The sequence below is a fragment of the Carettochelys insculpta genome, chromosome 30 (assembly GCF_033958435.1).
Source record: "Carettochelys insculpta isolate YL-2023 chromosome 30, ASM3395843v1, whole genome shotgun sequence".
Classification (NCBI taxonomy): Eukaryota; Metazoa; Chordata; order Testudines; family Carettochelyidae; genus Carettochelys; species Carettochelys insculpta.
In genome coordinates this window covers 502,556-516,662 of record NC_134166.1, presented here as the reverse complement: position 1 = coordinate 516,662, position 14,107 = coordinate 502,556, and the positions used below count along the sequence as shown (strand labels likewise).

General features: G+C 41.8%; 1 protein-coding gene across 6 annotated transcripts in view; it reads right to left on the bottom strand.

Annotated features, from left to right (window-relative positions):
• ASH1L (ASH1 like histone lysine methyltransferase) overlaps nt 1-14,107 on the bottom strand; it is a 258,896-nt gene that overhangs the window by 62,966 nt on the left and 181,823 nt on the right. For all 6 annotated transcript variants that reach the window (XR_012642903.1, XM_074981321.1, XM_074981326.1 and 3 more), the window contains 4 exons: nt 8,555-8,649; nt 4,032-4,105; nt 2,402-2,447; nt 2,050-2,158 (listed from right to left, as the gene is read on the bottom strand). Coding sequence is in view for 5 of the 6 variants with exons in the window: in XM_074981321.1 (XP_074837422.1) it covers nt 2,050-2,158; nt 2,402-2,447; nt 4,032-4,105; nt 8,555-8,649 (324 nt within the window). In the remaining variant the exon portion in view is untranslated. The remainder of the gene's footprint in view (nt 1-2,049; nt 2,159-2,401; nt 2,448-4,031; nt 4,106-8,554; nt 8,650-14,107) is intronic.

The window sequence follows — 14,107 nt, the reverse complement described above, 5'->3', positions numbered from 1 at the left end:
AAAAAGTCCCATCCATTTCGGTACAGTCCTGAATTTCGGAATATGCGCGCCTCGTGAACCCTCCCTGACCAGCCAATGTTGATGTTGATAAAATGACCTTTGTGATCTACCAACCCCTGCATGACCCATGGAGAAGTACCCCTTTCAATTAATATACTCCAACGTCAGGTGGGCTGGGGCCATGATGGGGGTTTGCATGACATCTATTGACCCACCACAGTTAGGAAACCCCTGGGCAGCAAAGCCATCCACTATGGCCTGTACATCTTCCAGGGTCACAGCCTTCCTGAGGAGATGCCGACAGATTGCAAGGGCCACCTCCATCACTACGGACCCCACTGTTGATCTGCCCACCCCAAAGTGATTTGCCACTGACCAGTAACTGTGGGGGGTTGCAAACTACCACAGTACAATTGCCACTCACTTCTTTACCATTAAAGCCTGCCTCATTTTGGTGTTGCTGTTCTTCAGGGCAGGCACCAGTGCATCACAAAGTTCTATAAAGGCAGACTTGCGCATGCGAAAGTTCTGCACCCACTGCTGGTCATCTCAGGACTTCGAAACAATGTGATCCCAGCAGTGTGTGCTGGTCTCTTGAGTCTAAAACCACCACTTCACTGTCAGCAATGCAGTCATGGCAGCCATCAGCTCTGCATTCTTGGATCACAGATGACACAGTTGCTGTTCCAAACCATCCTCCTCCTCCTCATCATCATCATCAGCAGCAGGATACCCAGGCATCACTGAGCTTTGGAATTGAAGGACAAATTGTGTGACAGACACCGGGGTTGCTGAAACAATCTGTGCTATGAGTTGGAGCTTTCATGGATCCACGCTTGCGCTGGAATGCTGCAGCAGGAAATGGCATGATCTCCAGTTCTTTTTCCACGTGATTAGTGACAGTGAATTCTGGGATAGTGCTTGGAATTCTGGGATTCCAACATGAAACACCCACAAGCAACCAGGGCTAAGGCACTGTGGGATAGGTACCCACAATGCAGTGCTCATGGTATCAAATTTGCACAGGGCAATGGGGACATGGAGAAAAGATGGTGAGATTAAGTTTTCAAATTGATTATATATTGATTTTATCTTGTGGTGTAGACGCAGCCTGGGATGTTATTTGATTACTAGTCCCTAAGATTGAAGAAATGTCATGCTTTTCCCTGCAGAGAACTGTTTTGGTAGTCATAGATAGAATCCAAAATCCCTATAATGTGTCTCTGTTCTTACTTTCTTCCTGTCTCTTCTCTTTGTGATGATGACTGCATTCTGTGTATCTCCTCCTCATGGGATTCCTGTTCTTTCTTCATTACCCTCCCTTTCCAGCTCCATCAGCAACTGCTCTTTTCTGAACATAGATCTGACCTCAGAACAACAGAGATTCCTTCCCGTGCTCAAACTAAAGTTCTTCAAAAGAAAACTTCAAAACATGGCTTCTACTGTTGTCCATGGAGTAAAACAGGTATTTGAAAGCATCAAATACATCCCACTAGGCTGCTCTCCTGCTGAGGAGGGGAGGGAAATAGCATGCTCTCTTACTATTACAGTGGTAGCCAGTAATGGAAACTATGCTGTATGCATCTGTATCTATACTTTGTTGTGCTGGGATCATTTCAGATTGGCAGACAACCGATGAAGTGGGGGAAGGGCAAAGAGGGAAGTTGCCCCCAGGCCTGGTGTTTCTAGGGGGCTGGATCTCTGGCTGTTGCTGCTAAAATAGCAATGGTGGCAGCCAGGGCTAGAGACCCCTTTGAATTACCATAGTGGTCCTGCTGCACGTGATTGTGTGTATGTGGGAGTGGAGGGCAGCAACATGGAGGGCTGAATGCCCTACCCCTCACCCCTTTGGCCCTTGGCTCTGCCCTTTCAGGCGTGCAGAGCTACACCTCTCTCTTACCTCTCCCTGGGCCTGCAGTGCTGTTGCAGACTCGTGAACTTCTGATCATATGCAGAGTACATCACTTTAATTTTTAAATAGTACCAGTTTATGGGGATTAGTTTGTTCAGGAGAATTGTCTTGGTCTGCTTAGTCAGCATATTTCCTACCTGTTAAGACAGTCATCTAAACAGCCTTTTCCATTGCTATCATCTGGTTTCTTACAATTGCAGGTGGTGGCCTCGTAGCCAGAAAGAGGCTTAACATCTACATAGACATCTGGAAAAGGAAAAAAGGAAAAGAAATATTTTCTTCCAGATTAAAACAATACTATTTGAAATGTTTTCATCCCAATGACAGAAAGCTGAGAAGAAGGCAGATGGCCAGTCTTTTGTGGAAGAGAGGGAGGTGGAAAAGTGGAAGTCATGTCAAAGTTCCATACTTACACTTCTTGGTGTAAGTCACATGTACAATGTCACTCTTAATATCATCATCATCATCATCATCAACAAAGTTACTTACTAGAACGGATCTTTTTATAAAGTGGCACATCTGGCTTTTTGTACAACTAAAAAGAAGAAAAAAAAGTTCTTAATTTATTGCAGTACTACTGTTGCCATTTAGAAATGTCAGGAAAATGAAGGATGTGATCTGTTCAAATGTACCGTATATGTTCATGTAAATTACCAGATAATATTTGCACATAAAGGTTTCTCCGTAGCAGCTCAGGTTATTTCTCTGTGTGTGCACATCAAAGGAGAAATTAAAAATGTAGCTGAATAAAAAATACCTAAGTTTAGAGATCTCACTGAACAACAATTTTCAACTTGGGTATACTCCTCCACATTGGCTTTTCCTGCTTGCTGTGGTCAAACAAACAGAAGTTTCATGAAGATAGAATGCTTTTTGGGGTAGTAATATTCCCCTCAGCCTTGTAGAGAAAAATACGTATTTAAAATCACTAATGCTCTAGTGGCAGTGCAGTATGTCAATACACAGTACAGTGGGAAGGAGGGGAAAATCAGAACTCAAACCCAAGGACTTTGGTCTGGAATCAAGGGAAACACAGATCCTTTTGTCAGAATAATTTGCTATATATATATATGAGGAGAGGACAGGAGATGAAAGGGAGTTCCCACTGTTACACATTTACTATGTAAGCTATTATTGAACTAGATTTCAGATAATAATTTATTATAAAGTAATATTAATTGCATCTTTTTAATTGTGTTTTAAAAGAATAATTGCAATTCATTTTCTATGTGTACTGCAATAGTAGCCCTTTTCAATGAACATCTCAGACATCATCTAACAAAATGATTCTGTAAGTGTTTAGATATTAGGTGCCTAAGGAGTGTATACATTTTTTAACTATGCAATATAATAATATAACTAAGATATTGATAGATGTCAGTAATCAATGTCAAAACCAGGAACTCCCTCCAACTAGAATGTCAACAGCTTTCACTATTTTAAGATTAGACTTTGGTAGCATTCTGATGAACAGCTGGAGACATACTACGTTACGAACTTGTTTAGCTCACTTACGTGGCTAAGTTACATTTCCTAGAGCTCATTTCTTGCTGTAGAGCTGTGGATGGATTTACACTGCCTGTATTAAATCTCTAGTGAAGACTTCTTAGTTCAGAAAAAGAATTGAAATCCCTATATTTAATCTTAAATTCTTATTAAAGATCTTTAAAGCGTGCAGCACTTAAACTCTCTCTCCAATCCCCTCAGTATGAAAATTTCAGCTTGCAAGTGAAAAATAAATTCCACTCTGCTGGGACTGAGCCAAGAAAAATAAGGCCTGACATTTCTCAGTGCTTTTGGCAGTACATCTGAATTCTCCTGAGGCATGTCTAAAACAAGATCCTTACAAAAAGAAGGCTGGCTTCCAAAATAAAAGTCCATAGCAAAATTAAAGATGGGCTTTTTTAGAAATTCAGTGGTTTGCTGTTATTATGCACAGAAGGGAAAAATGGAAATGGTCTAGATTAAATATATACGCAAATTATTTGTTCTCAGTCGTTAACATCAATCTGATTTACCAATTTACCAATATTCAGAACATTAAATTGTAGCTGTGGTGTAAGAACCCTACTGTCTTTCTATCATTTCTAAATGCAATCTAACATTTTTGCCTTGTTACCTGATTGTGTTTCCACTGCCAGAGGATGTCGTACGGCAGCTGGAAGTCGATTCTCTTTTGTCTTAGATACTTCCCTGAAACAAAATGGTTTGTATGTCACACGCTCATTCACATATACTCATGAGGAAAGAGGACAACAAATGGCACACAGTCCAAATTCTGACAGCACCCCTCGGTCTCTGAAAATAGTAAAGGGCAGAATATCCTTGAAGAACATTTTGTTTATTGGTGGCAACACAGGAAACATGTCAGTAAAGAACCCTCCTAAAGGACCACAACATGCTGTTGTTGTTGGCTTTCCTCTAGTCAAAACTAAGTTTATTCTTCTGGGTACTGAATGAGTTCTTTTCACATTGTAATTTCCTCAATGTTGTTATTAGAGACATTCTGTACAGTGAAGTACTTGTGACCCAACAGTGCAGTAACAAATCGTTTCCACTGGCCTCAAGATGGTTAACATAGAGAGATACAGTAACAGAGAGGGAGCCGTGCTAATCTACATATTATCAAAACAAAAAAGCAGTCAAGTAGCACTTTAAAGACTAAAAAAATAATTTATTAGGTGAGCTTTCGTGGGACAGACCCACTTCTTCACACAATAGCCCAAGGTCTGTTCTGGTATGGCTATGGTCTGAAGAAGTGGGTCTGTTCCAAGAAAGCTCATCTAATAAATTATTTTGTTAGTCTTTAAAGTGCTGCTTGACTGCTTTTTTGTTTTGATACGAGAGAGATGAAATTTGACTTGCTGGTGAAGGAGAAAGGGCAAAGACACTTTGCTTTAAGATGGATCTTAAACTGTATTTTGATAAGTGGCCTTCAGGAAATCCTGAAACTCTGATGTCTGCCGCTAAATTCCTGACAATGCCAGGAACTCTGTGGAAGTTCTCACAGAAGGGGTCACAGTAAAGTTAACAACTGGAGAGCCTAAAGTACTTTCACAGATATAAAAAACACTCTCCTTTTAATTTTCAAAAATCTATCTTCCCCTAGAAGGCGGATACTCTAGTTTTGCAATATTTTTCACATTGTAACGTCTTCAGGGTTATTACTAGGAAAGTATGTACAGTGGGCTCCTGGCGACCAATAGTGCAGTAACAGATCCTTTCCACTAACAATTTCCAGTTGTGCTTTTTAGGTCAGGTCTTCCTCCTGGCATTTGCTCTTTAGAACTTCCTTTCCCCAGACTATGTATTGGATAGAGGGTGAGTCTCCTCCCCACCCATGAGATCTTGGTTTCCAAATGGTGGGATTATCCTGGATTTTTTCTCAGTATGACGCAGTAAAATTCTCTGATCCACAAAACTATATACAAAAGTTTTCCACAACCCTACTTTATACAATAGACCAGAGGGGTTAGGAGACTCCATTAGGATCTAATGTACTGACTCTTAAGTCCATTACATCCTAGCAATATGAAACAGTGTTGAAAATGACTTTCAATAATTGGTTTCTATGAACTGGTACTGACACCAGCTTAAATGTTAAGCACTGATGTGATAAGACCATTCCTAATAATGTTTCAGGGGAACATGATATTGAAAAATGCTTGAACAGTAGTTCAATTACTTGATGTACACAGAGTTTCTGCCATTAAGGACCCGGCTATTAAAAGTATGAGGGTTTGATTAAAATGTTGTCTTGTGTTGTAAGAGCAGGTCAGGCAAACACCTATCAGGAATGGTCTAGATAAGACTTGGCCCTGGTATGAGTGCAGGGGACTGAACTAGATGGCCCCCTCAACCTTCCAGTTCTATGATTCTATGAACTGTTAGCCTAATGCTAAAACATCCTGGCTCTCCTGGGTCTAAGCATGGCCCTGCACATTCCTCTAGCAGTAATTTTTATTTTTTTAATTTAGATTGAAATGCATACTTCCAACAGTGAGAAAACCAGAAATTAACAACTGTAATATTTTCCTTACAATTTACTCTTAAATAGGTTTTTATTTTCAAAGCTTTATTTACCCTTCACAGGTTCCAGGAAACAACTAACTCTGCTGGGACTTTGCTTTCACTTCTATGATCTCACTGAGTGAAATAAAAAGTTCTTTCAAGAGCCCTGGCACTGAGCCTGGAGAATATGGAATGTTCTCTAGCCCTCAATAAGCAGGCACTAGTAAAGTTATCTAGCAGAGAATTAAACCTTGTAACACTATTCTGTAATTTAACCACTCTCCAGCTACTCAATACAGAATAATTAAAGCTGCCTTATCTTTATTGCAGAGCTTTGTTTGTATCTCCTGGTACAAACAAATAAGAGGTCCTAGCTTTTTGTGGAAAAAAGGGAACAGAATCGTTGCATTGCATACTAAACCCCAGCCTCTTGGGAGGCAGCTGAACTGTGAGACAAAGCCATAGGAATGATTACAAAAAGGAGGAACTTATTGAAAAAGTTTACAGATTTCTTGGAATTTAAATTAATAGCTTTAATTCTGAAATTTGAATTCTTAAAAGTTCATAATTACTGATTTCCACGTGCAATTCTGTCATCCTTCAGTTGCTGTTTCATGAAATAAGCTAACTCACAACACATTTCACAAGGGGTTGGCTAAAGGAGACATTCTGACGACACAAACATTTTTGGTGGCACAAACATTCCGTCTAACCGAAGCAGAGTTCTCTACAAACCTCTTTTCCCAGGATAATGCTGCCATGCAAGCCAACAGAACACAGGAAGTTTGCACCCATGTGCTCTGCTCAGTACTCTAGACAACTGTGTTCAAAACCATTTTAGACTGGTTGATATTATACCAGGAAGTAACCTGTTTATCAAAGTCCTCAGTCTGGAAGTTCTGTGTCAAACTAAAGGTTGAATCTCACTAATACGGAATTGTCATGCATAATCCAGCATGATTTCAGTTAGCCGGATGACCATTTATGATGGGTGTGGCCAAGAGTCCAATGGTTCCCATAAAGTTTGTTTCCAGCCACCAATCCTGGCTCTCAGTGTTCTGTGCTGTTATTTAGCTGTAATTTACCCCTAAATGTCTTCTAAGAGTCAGTAAGCAGTGCAAATGTTGATAATGTGCTAGAAAATATTAACCTTCCATTGTCTGGCAACTGGAACCAGTCAGGTCCCGAGGGTGCCGGATAAGAGAGGTTCAACCTGTAATCTGAAGCAGTATAGCCTATTCAACTGATCAAAACAAAAAAGCAGTAAAGCAGCACTTTAAAGACTAGCAAAATAACTGAGTGTCTGACTAAGAGCCAAGAACGTGATGAGTGTTAATCATAATGCTATCACTAGCACATTATGAGTAAAAATCACCTTTGTGAAAGTCATCACAAGACCTATCCATCACTTAAGTCATTTAGTCTCTGCACCAAAGGTGCATTTCAATGGCCATATCTACATAGGCACCTTCTGTCAACAGAACTTGCAGGCTGGGTCTATACTACAGATTTTTGTCAATAACTCAGGGAACATCCACACACTTAAAACATTCTCTTGACAGAACTCTGCATTTTCCTCGACAGCATTATCCCTCAAAATTTGAGCATAACAATCTCTGGACAGAACACTGTCGATGAAAGCGTGTGCAAGACACTTCTGTCGACAGAGAGGATTTCTAGTTGCTCAGGCAGCCCTCTTTGCAGAGCTGTCTTTCCAGTTTCTGGCACCAGAGGGCAGTGCAGCCTGACAGTTCTCTGTCAACAGAGGAAGCTGTGTGTAGATTCTATTCACAGAATACTGTCGAGGTTTCCCTGTTGACAGTAATTTCTGTCAACAGATGCTTCAGTGTAGACATAGCTGCAGAGTCTGCAGAACTAAGGTGCTCTGTTGAGAGTTTGTTGACAGAGTGAGCTCTCTAATCGGCTGAATTATACCTCTCCCCATTCAGATATAATGTCTCTGTCGACAGTATTTGTAATATATGTGTAACTTTGCAAAAGTGACTTAACCTCTCTGTATCTATCCTTTTCTGATCTAGAAAGTGGCTAAAGATACAAGTATGTGTGGAGGATTTATTAATGTTTGTGTTTTCTTTTAGAAATGTAACAAAGCATTCATTATTTTACTGGTTCCCATCCTAATGTAATACCGAGTTAAAAAGAAAATTATTGTACAACATTTAAGCAAACTTTATAATGTTTAAAGAGTAACATTTACTTTCTGATAGATAAAACAGCATGAAAACTAGATTAAGATCTTGACAATGTAAACAGAAAATTTGCAAACAGTAAAATCCAAACAATAATTGAAATTATGACATTGTCCCTGTTCATCTTCTTCCCTTAGACATCTGAACAACAAAAGCATTCAGAGCCATTTCTACAAAAGCAAGCCCAATACACATTCTTAGTCTTTACTCTTAAACTGAAGACACTTCACAGAGCACAGAGGCAGGAGTATGATTTCTGACAGCTAAGAAGTAGGGAAAATGAGTGACCCTCCAAGAAAAAGACAGAAAAAAGTAGAGAGGAAAAGTGGAGAGAGAACAGAACTAAATGTAAAAGTTTAACCCCTGACCTGAGGAGTGGCATTTGTTTCTCAGCAATAGAAAACATGTGTGAAGTACTCACCAACGTGAATAGGGGCTGGGAACAATCCATGTTCATGCTCTCCAGGAGTGTACTCCAGCTTCTCTTTCTTTAATTGGATCAGGCGACTCTTAGGGCTGAGAAAGAGAGGCAGAAAGAAGCAAAGAACGCCAGAGTAAGAAAGAGTTTGTCACTTGTCAAAATACCACTTTTTGTGTCAACAAAGATATAAATCTTCTAGTCTATCAGACACTAATGGTATGTACCACTTTCTGGATGCACCGCTTTTGGGAATCTGGCCTTTTCTTGGATTCAGGACTTCTGACGTTCAGGCCACTTGTATTTCAGTGTCTAAGTATGAAGGTAGGTATAATACCTGGGGTCATACGGGTTATTTTCACGTGTCATATTTATATGGACTAAAGAAGATACAAACTCCAAGGTTACACTACAGTGCTCTGTTGACAGAGTGCTGCCACACACGAAAGCCAACCAGACTGTCCAGCTCCTCTCTCGACAAAACAGGCACCTGGAAGCACAGCAGACGGGGATGTCCATTATTCTGGAAGCACTGTCTGTCAAAAGAAGCCCCCCAGAGTGTCCACACAGAATCTTTTGACAACAGCATTCTGCCTCATAGCTCAGAGACAGAATGCTGCCGGTGAAACATATGAGTTTTGTCAACAAACTGTCAACAACGCACATTTTTGTAACAGAGAGTAAGCCGTGCTAGTCTATACACTATCAAAACAAAAAGCAGTCAAGTAGCACTTTAAAGACTAGCAAAATAGTCTATTAGGTTAGCTTTCGTGGGACAGACCCACTTCTTCAGACCATATCCAGACCAGAACAGACCTGTTGTTCTGGTCTGGATATGGTCTGAAGAAGTGGGTCTGTCCCACGAAAGCTCACTTAATAACACATTTTTGTGTGGACATTTCACCAATTTTGTCGGCAGAATTTGTTAGTGTAACTAGCCCAAATGTTTGCCAAGAAGATCTCACCCACCAGTTTCAAGATTAATGATCATAATTATTTTTAATTGTATAATTTCTCTGTGGACAATACTTAAAGGGAAAACATCAACCTGAAAATCACATTTCCCTCTAAATACTTGTCCCTACTGTTGTTATAAGTAATGTTAAAATACTAGAAAAGGGCAAGAGATTAAATAAAATAATATACTCTTTTTTCAGTTTGTTTACTTAGTGCACTTGATAGCATTTTGTTCATAGTCAGTTTCACGGTTTTGATGACTGCACATGCCCCCCTCCAAACTCTTCAAGAGGTTGTTTACCAGAATACAGCAGGAGCACTGAAACTAAACAGCCAGCAATCTGCAAAAAGATGTATGCACCAAGGAAAAGAAGGTAGCCTACGCACATATGGTGTTGTAGTGCCAAAGTATGCTAAATAGGCCCATCCAAACATGAGCGGGGGACTGAAAAATTCTAACTTTTGTTTAAAACATTTCTTTAAGTAACATAGAAAGGCATATAATGTCATTTGAAGGATACTCAATCAGAAAGTGGAAGTCACTCACCTTGTGCAGTAACAAGGCTTCTTTGAGACGTGTCCACCCATGGGAGCTCCATTCTGGGTGTTGGTGCATCCTTGCACCACTGCGTGGAGATTCTTCAATAGCTGTGATTTCCCACACATGTGAAGTAGCGCTTCCTCATGCTTTCTAGCATGCGTGCACTGTGGGCCCCTCCGTTCCTCCTCTACCCTAGCAAATAGAGCATGAGGCTCCAAAGCAGGGAGGGAAGTGGAACACCCACGGGGACACATCTCAAAGAACCATCATTAACTGCACAAGGTGAGTAACTTCCTCTTCTTCGAATGGTGTCACCATGGGTGCTCCACTCTGGGTGACTATAAAGCAGTAGTCACTGCCTGGAGGTATGTCTGGAGCCGAGTGATGATTACAGTCGACAGAACTGCTTGATCTACTTGACTGGAGGAAGCAATCAAAGATGAAAGAGCTTAGTGCTGTGCAAAGGTGTTGTTTGAAGACCACATCGCTACCTTGCATATTTCTGTAAAGGATACATTCTTGAGAAAGGTGATGGTGGAGGGCACAGCCCTGGTAGACTGGGCTGTGACAGCACCCTGGAATCTTTCTGGTGAAGAGAGTAACAGGTGCATTTGTGGGTGGAGATCCACTTGGAAAGCTGTTGAGATGAAACAGGATGGCCCGGGAGCATTCAGTGAAGGATAGGAAAAGCTGAGGAGACTTCTGTCAAGGGAGGAACTTGGGATGAGGTCAGAGCATGACCCTATCCTTAGTAAACACCATGTAAGGAGGTTCAGCCATGAGTGTGGTAAGCTCCCTGATCCTCCTGGCTCACATGATGCCTCAGGAGGCATAGCGTCATCTGTGCCCAGACACCGGGACAACCTTGTCCAATTGAAGAGATAAGACTTGCAAGTGGACTCTCATCTGCCGTTAACCAAAACCTGTTTCACCCCCTCAGAACATGCGATTTCATCATCCTGGAGCCAAGGAGCCACACATGGAAATGCAGTCTGAGCAGATCAGGATGAGTGTATGGGTAAAGTCCTGAGAAAGAAGGTTTGTGACAGGGAGGAAAGGGATGTAAATCCACTACAGACAGTCTGCAAAGGTAAGGATACCAAGTCTGTCTAAGGACTAGTAGGATCAGGTGAGCCCGGTCCATCTGACCTTGATGAGAAGCTTATGGATCAGCGGAAGGGAAGGAAACACAAAGAGTAGGGGAGCTCCCCATTTGATGGAGAAAGCATCCCTGAGGGAATGTTTCCTTAGATTTGCTCTAGCCATGTTGGAGCAGCATATGTCTGTGGCAGGGGGACCACTTCTTTCCCAACCTGTTTAGTCAGTGAAATGGTTCAGCCCAGTGTTTAACTGGTTTAACCAATTAAAGGGGATTTTACATCTGTAATAAGAACAAGATTGTTGTATGTAAGACACTGGAGGTGACTCTCTTGTTCTACTTAGTACTGATGAGGCCTCAGCTGGAGTATTGTGTCTAATTCTACTACCACACTTTTGGAAAGATCTGCAACGATTGGAGAAATTCCAGAGATGACCAACAAAAATTATGAAAGTTTTAGAAAATTTGGCCATGCTTATTATTGAGAAGAGAAGACTGAAGGGGGACCTGAGAACAGTGTTGCTATGCATTACAGTCTGTTATAAAGAAGAGGGTAATTAATTGTTCTCCATGCCCATTGAAGACAAAACAGGAAGTAATGGCGTTAATCTTCAGCAAGAGTGATTTAGGATAAATATTAAGAAGGTCTAACTATAAAGGTGCATGAGTTCCGGAATAAGTTTTTAGGGGAGACTGTAGAATCCCCAACACTGGAGGTTTGGGGAACAGATTGAACAAACAGCAATCACAAACAGCCTATGAGGTTTATTTAGTCCTTCCTTGGGACAGGGGACTGGACTAAATAACTTCTTGAGACTCTTCTGAATTGTACTGGACCCAAGAAAGACTTCAGGTTTGACACTGTACCAGCGTCTTTCAACCAGTTTGACACCCACCTTACAGCAATTTTACTTAGAGCACGTTTCCCTAGTTCACTTATGATCAATAAGTTTTTTTGTGCTTGTACTTGCCAGTACTGAGTACCGGCACCTCGGCACTCACAGCCTTAGGACTGGCTGGGATGCGGGGGTGGAGGGGAGCAGGCTGAGTACCGGCTTCTCTTTTTTACAAAAAAGGCACTACTTATGATGTTTGCTGCCCAACATCATGCTGATTCTCTTTTAGCATACACGAATATTACACATCATCACTTTTACTTCACCTACTTTCTTTTTCTGTGTTCTCTAACTTAAAATGAAAAAATGGTTACTCACTTCTGTAACTGTTTGTTCTTTCAGATGTATTGCTCATATCTATTCACAAGTTAGGTGATTCACAAGCCAAGCCCAGGAGGAGGGGTCAGAGTCAATGTGTGGCCGACTCAAAGATGGTGGTCCCAAAGGCCACATCACATCAAGACTGCTGTACAATAGTATAGTGCAACGTAAAAGTGTGTACAGGGAGCCATGTCACAGCTTCACAAAATAAAAAAAGCAGTCTTGTAGCACTCTGAAGACTAACAAAATAATTTATTAGGTGACGTGCTTTCATGGGGCAGACTCATTTCTTCAGATCTGGAAATAGTGAACTGGCATGATGGATATTTAACAGATAGACAGAAAACAAAAAACTGACAAATCAGCTGGGGAAGGGGATGAAGGGTAGAGAGGAGGAGGAAGAAAATTACTTACTGAGAGTAAGTGACTAGCCTGAGAGCACTATGAATACCAAAGATGGGGAAGTTGTCTTTCTAATGCATAAGGTAATTGCTGTCTCTATTAAGACCAAGGCACATTGTGGTTGCTCTGAGGTGCAAAAAGTTCCAGTCAGGGAAAGCCTCAATTTTGGAAGACAAAGTGGAGGACATCCATGTGAAGCGACCACTCATGAGTGAGAAACTGGTGACTGAGGTGGTCCATCAACTGGTTCTGGATTTTGCGGAGATAAGACGCCTCAAGGTGAATAGAGTGGGCTATGCACAGTTCTCAGAGGTGCAGAACTTCCAAGCAGAGAGGGGAGGGGCATGCACCCCCAATGATTGATGTAGTTCATGACTGCGGTATTGTCTGTTAGGATCACAACACAGTGGCTGTGAAGGTAAAGTAGGAAGGTAAGACAAGTGTGGCTAATGGCCTGAAGCTTGCACACATTGATGTGGAGAGAGAACTCCTCTGCAGACCACATCGCCTGAGTGGTGTTACACTAAAAGGGTCCCTCAGCCCAAAACAGACCCCTCTGTTACCAGAGACATGGCTGCGGGCTGTGAAAGGGGGGCTGACCAGCAAGTTTTGGGGATCTAGTTACCACTGGAGTGTGTCAAAGAGGTGTCATGGCACCATGATGACCATGTCCATGCCATTTTGACCAGGGCAATATAGCAATGCCTGCCATGCCCGGAGGGGGCAAAGGCAAAGCCTGGCAAATGGAACTATGCATGCGTATGCTGCCATTTGACCCAGCAGGTGTACGCACGTCCTGACAATGGTGACCAGAAACTCAGACAGAGAGTGTAGACGCTGGGCAAAATTCTGGAAGTGGTGCTTGGGAAGGAATGTCCTCACCCTGGTGGTCTCAAACACTACCCTGATGACCTCCATGCATTAAGTTGGGATCAGAGAGGACTTTGCCAGATTGGGCATGAGCCCCATCTTATCCAGAGTTTCTCTGGTGAAAGCCACTTGGACCTCCTGCACCGACGGAATGAGCAGCTCTGCAGAAGCCAATAGTCCAGGTAGGGGTAAACCTGAATGCCGTTGTGTCTAAGGGAGGCCACCAATACTGCCATATATTTGGTAAACACTATGAGGGCTGTGGAAAGCCAAAAGGAGAGGGTTGTAAACTGGAAGTGCAGATGGGCCACAATAAAACAGAGGTAGTGCCAATAGGAGGGCTGGATTGTGACATGGAAATATGCTTCCTTTAAATCAAGAGCAACGTACCCATCCTCTGGCTTCAGGGAGGGAATGATGATTTCTAAGGAAACCATTTGCAACATGTGAGGAACAGTAAACTTGTTGAG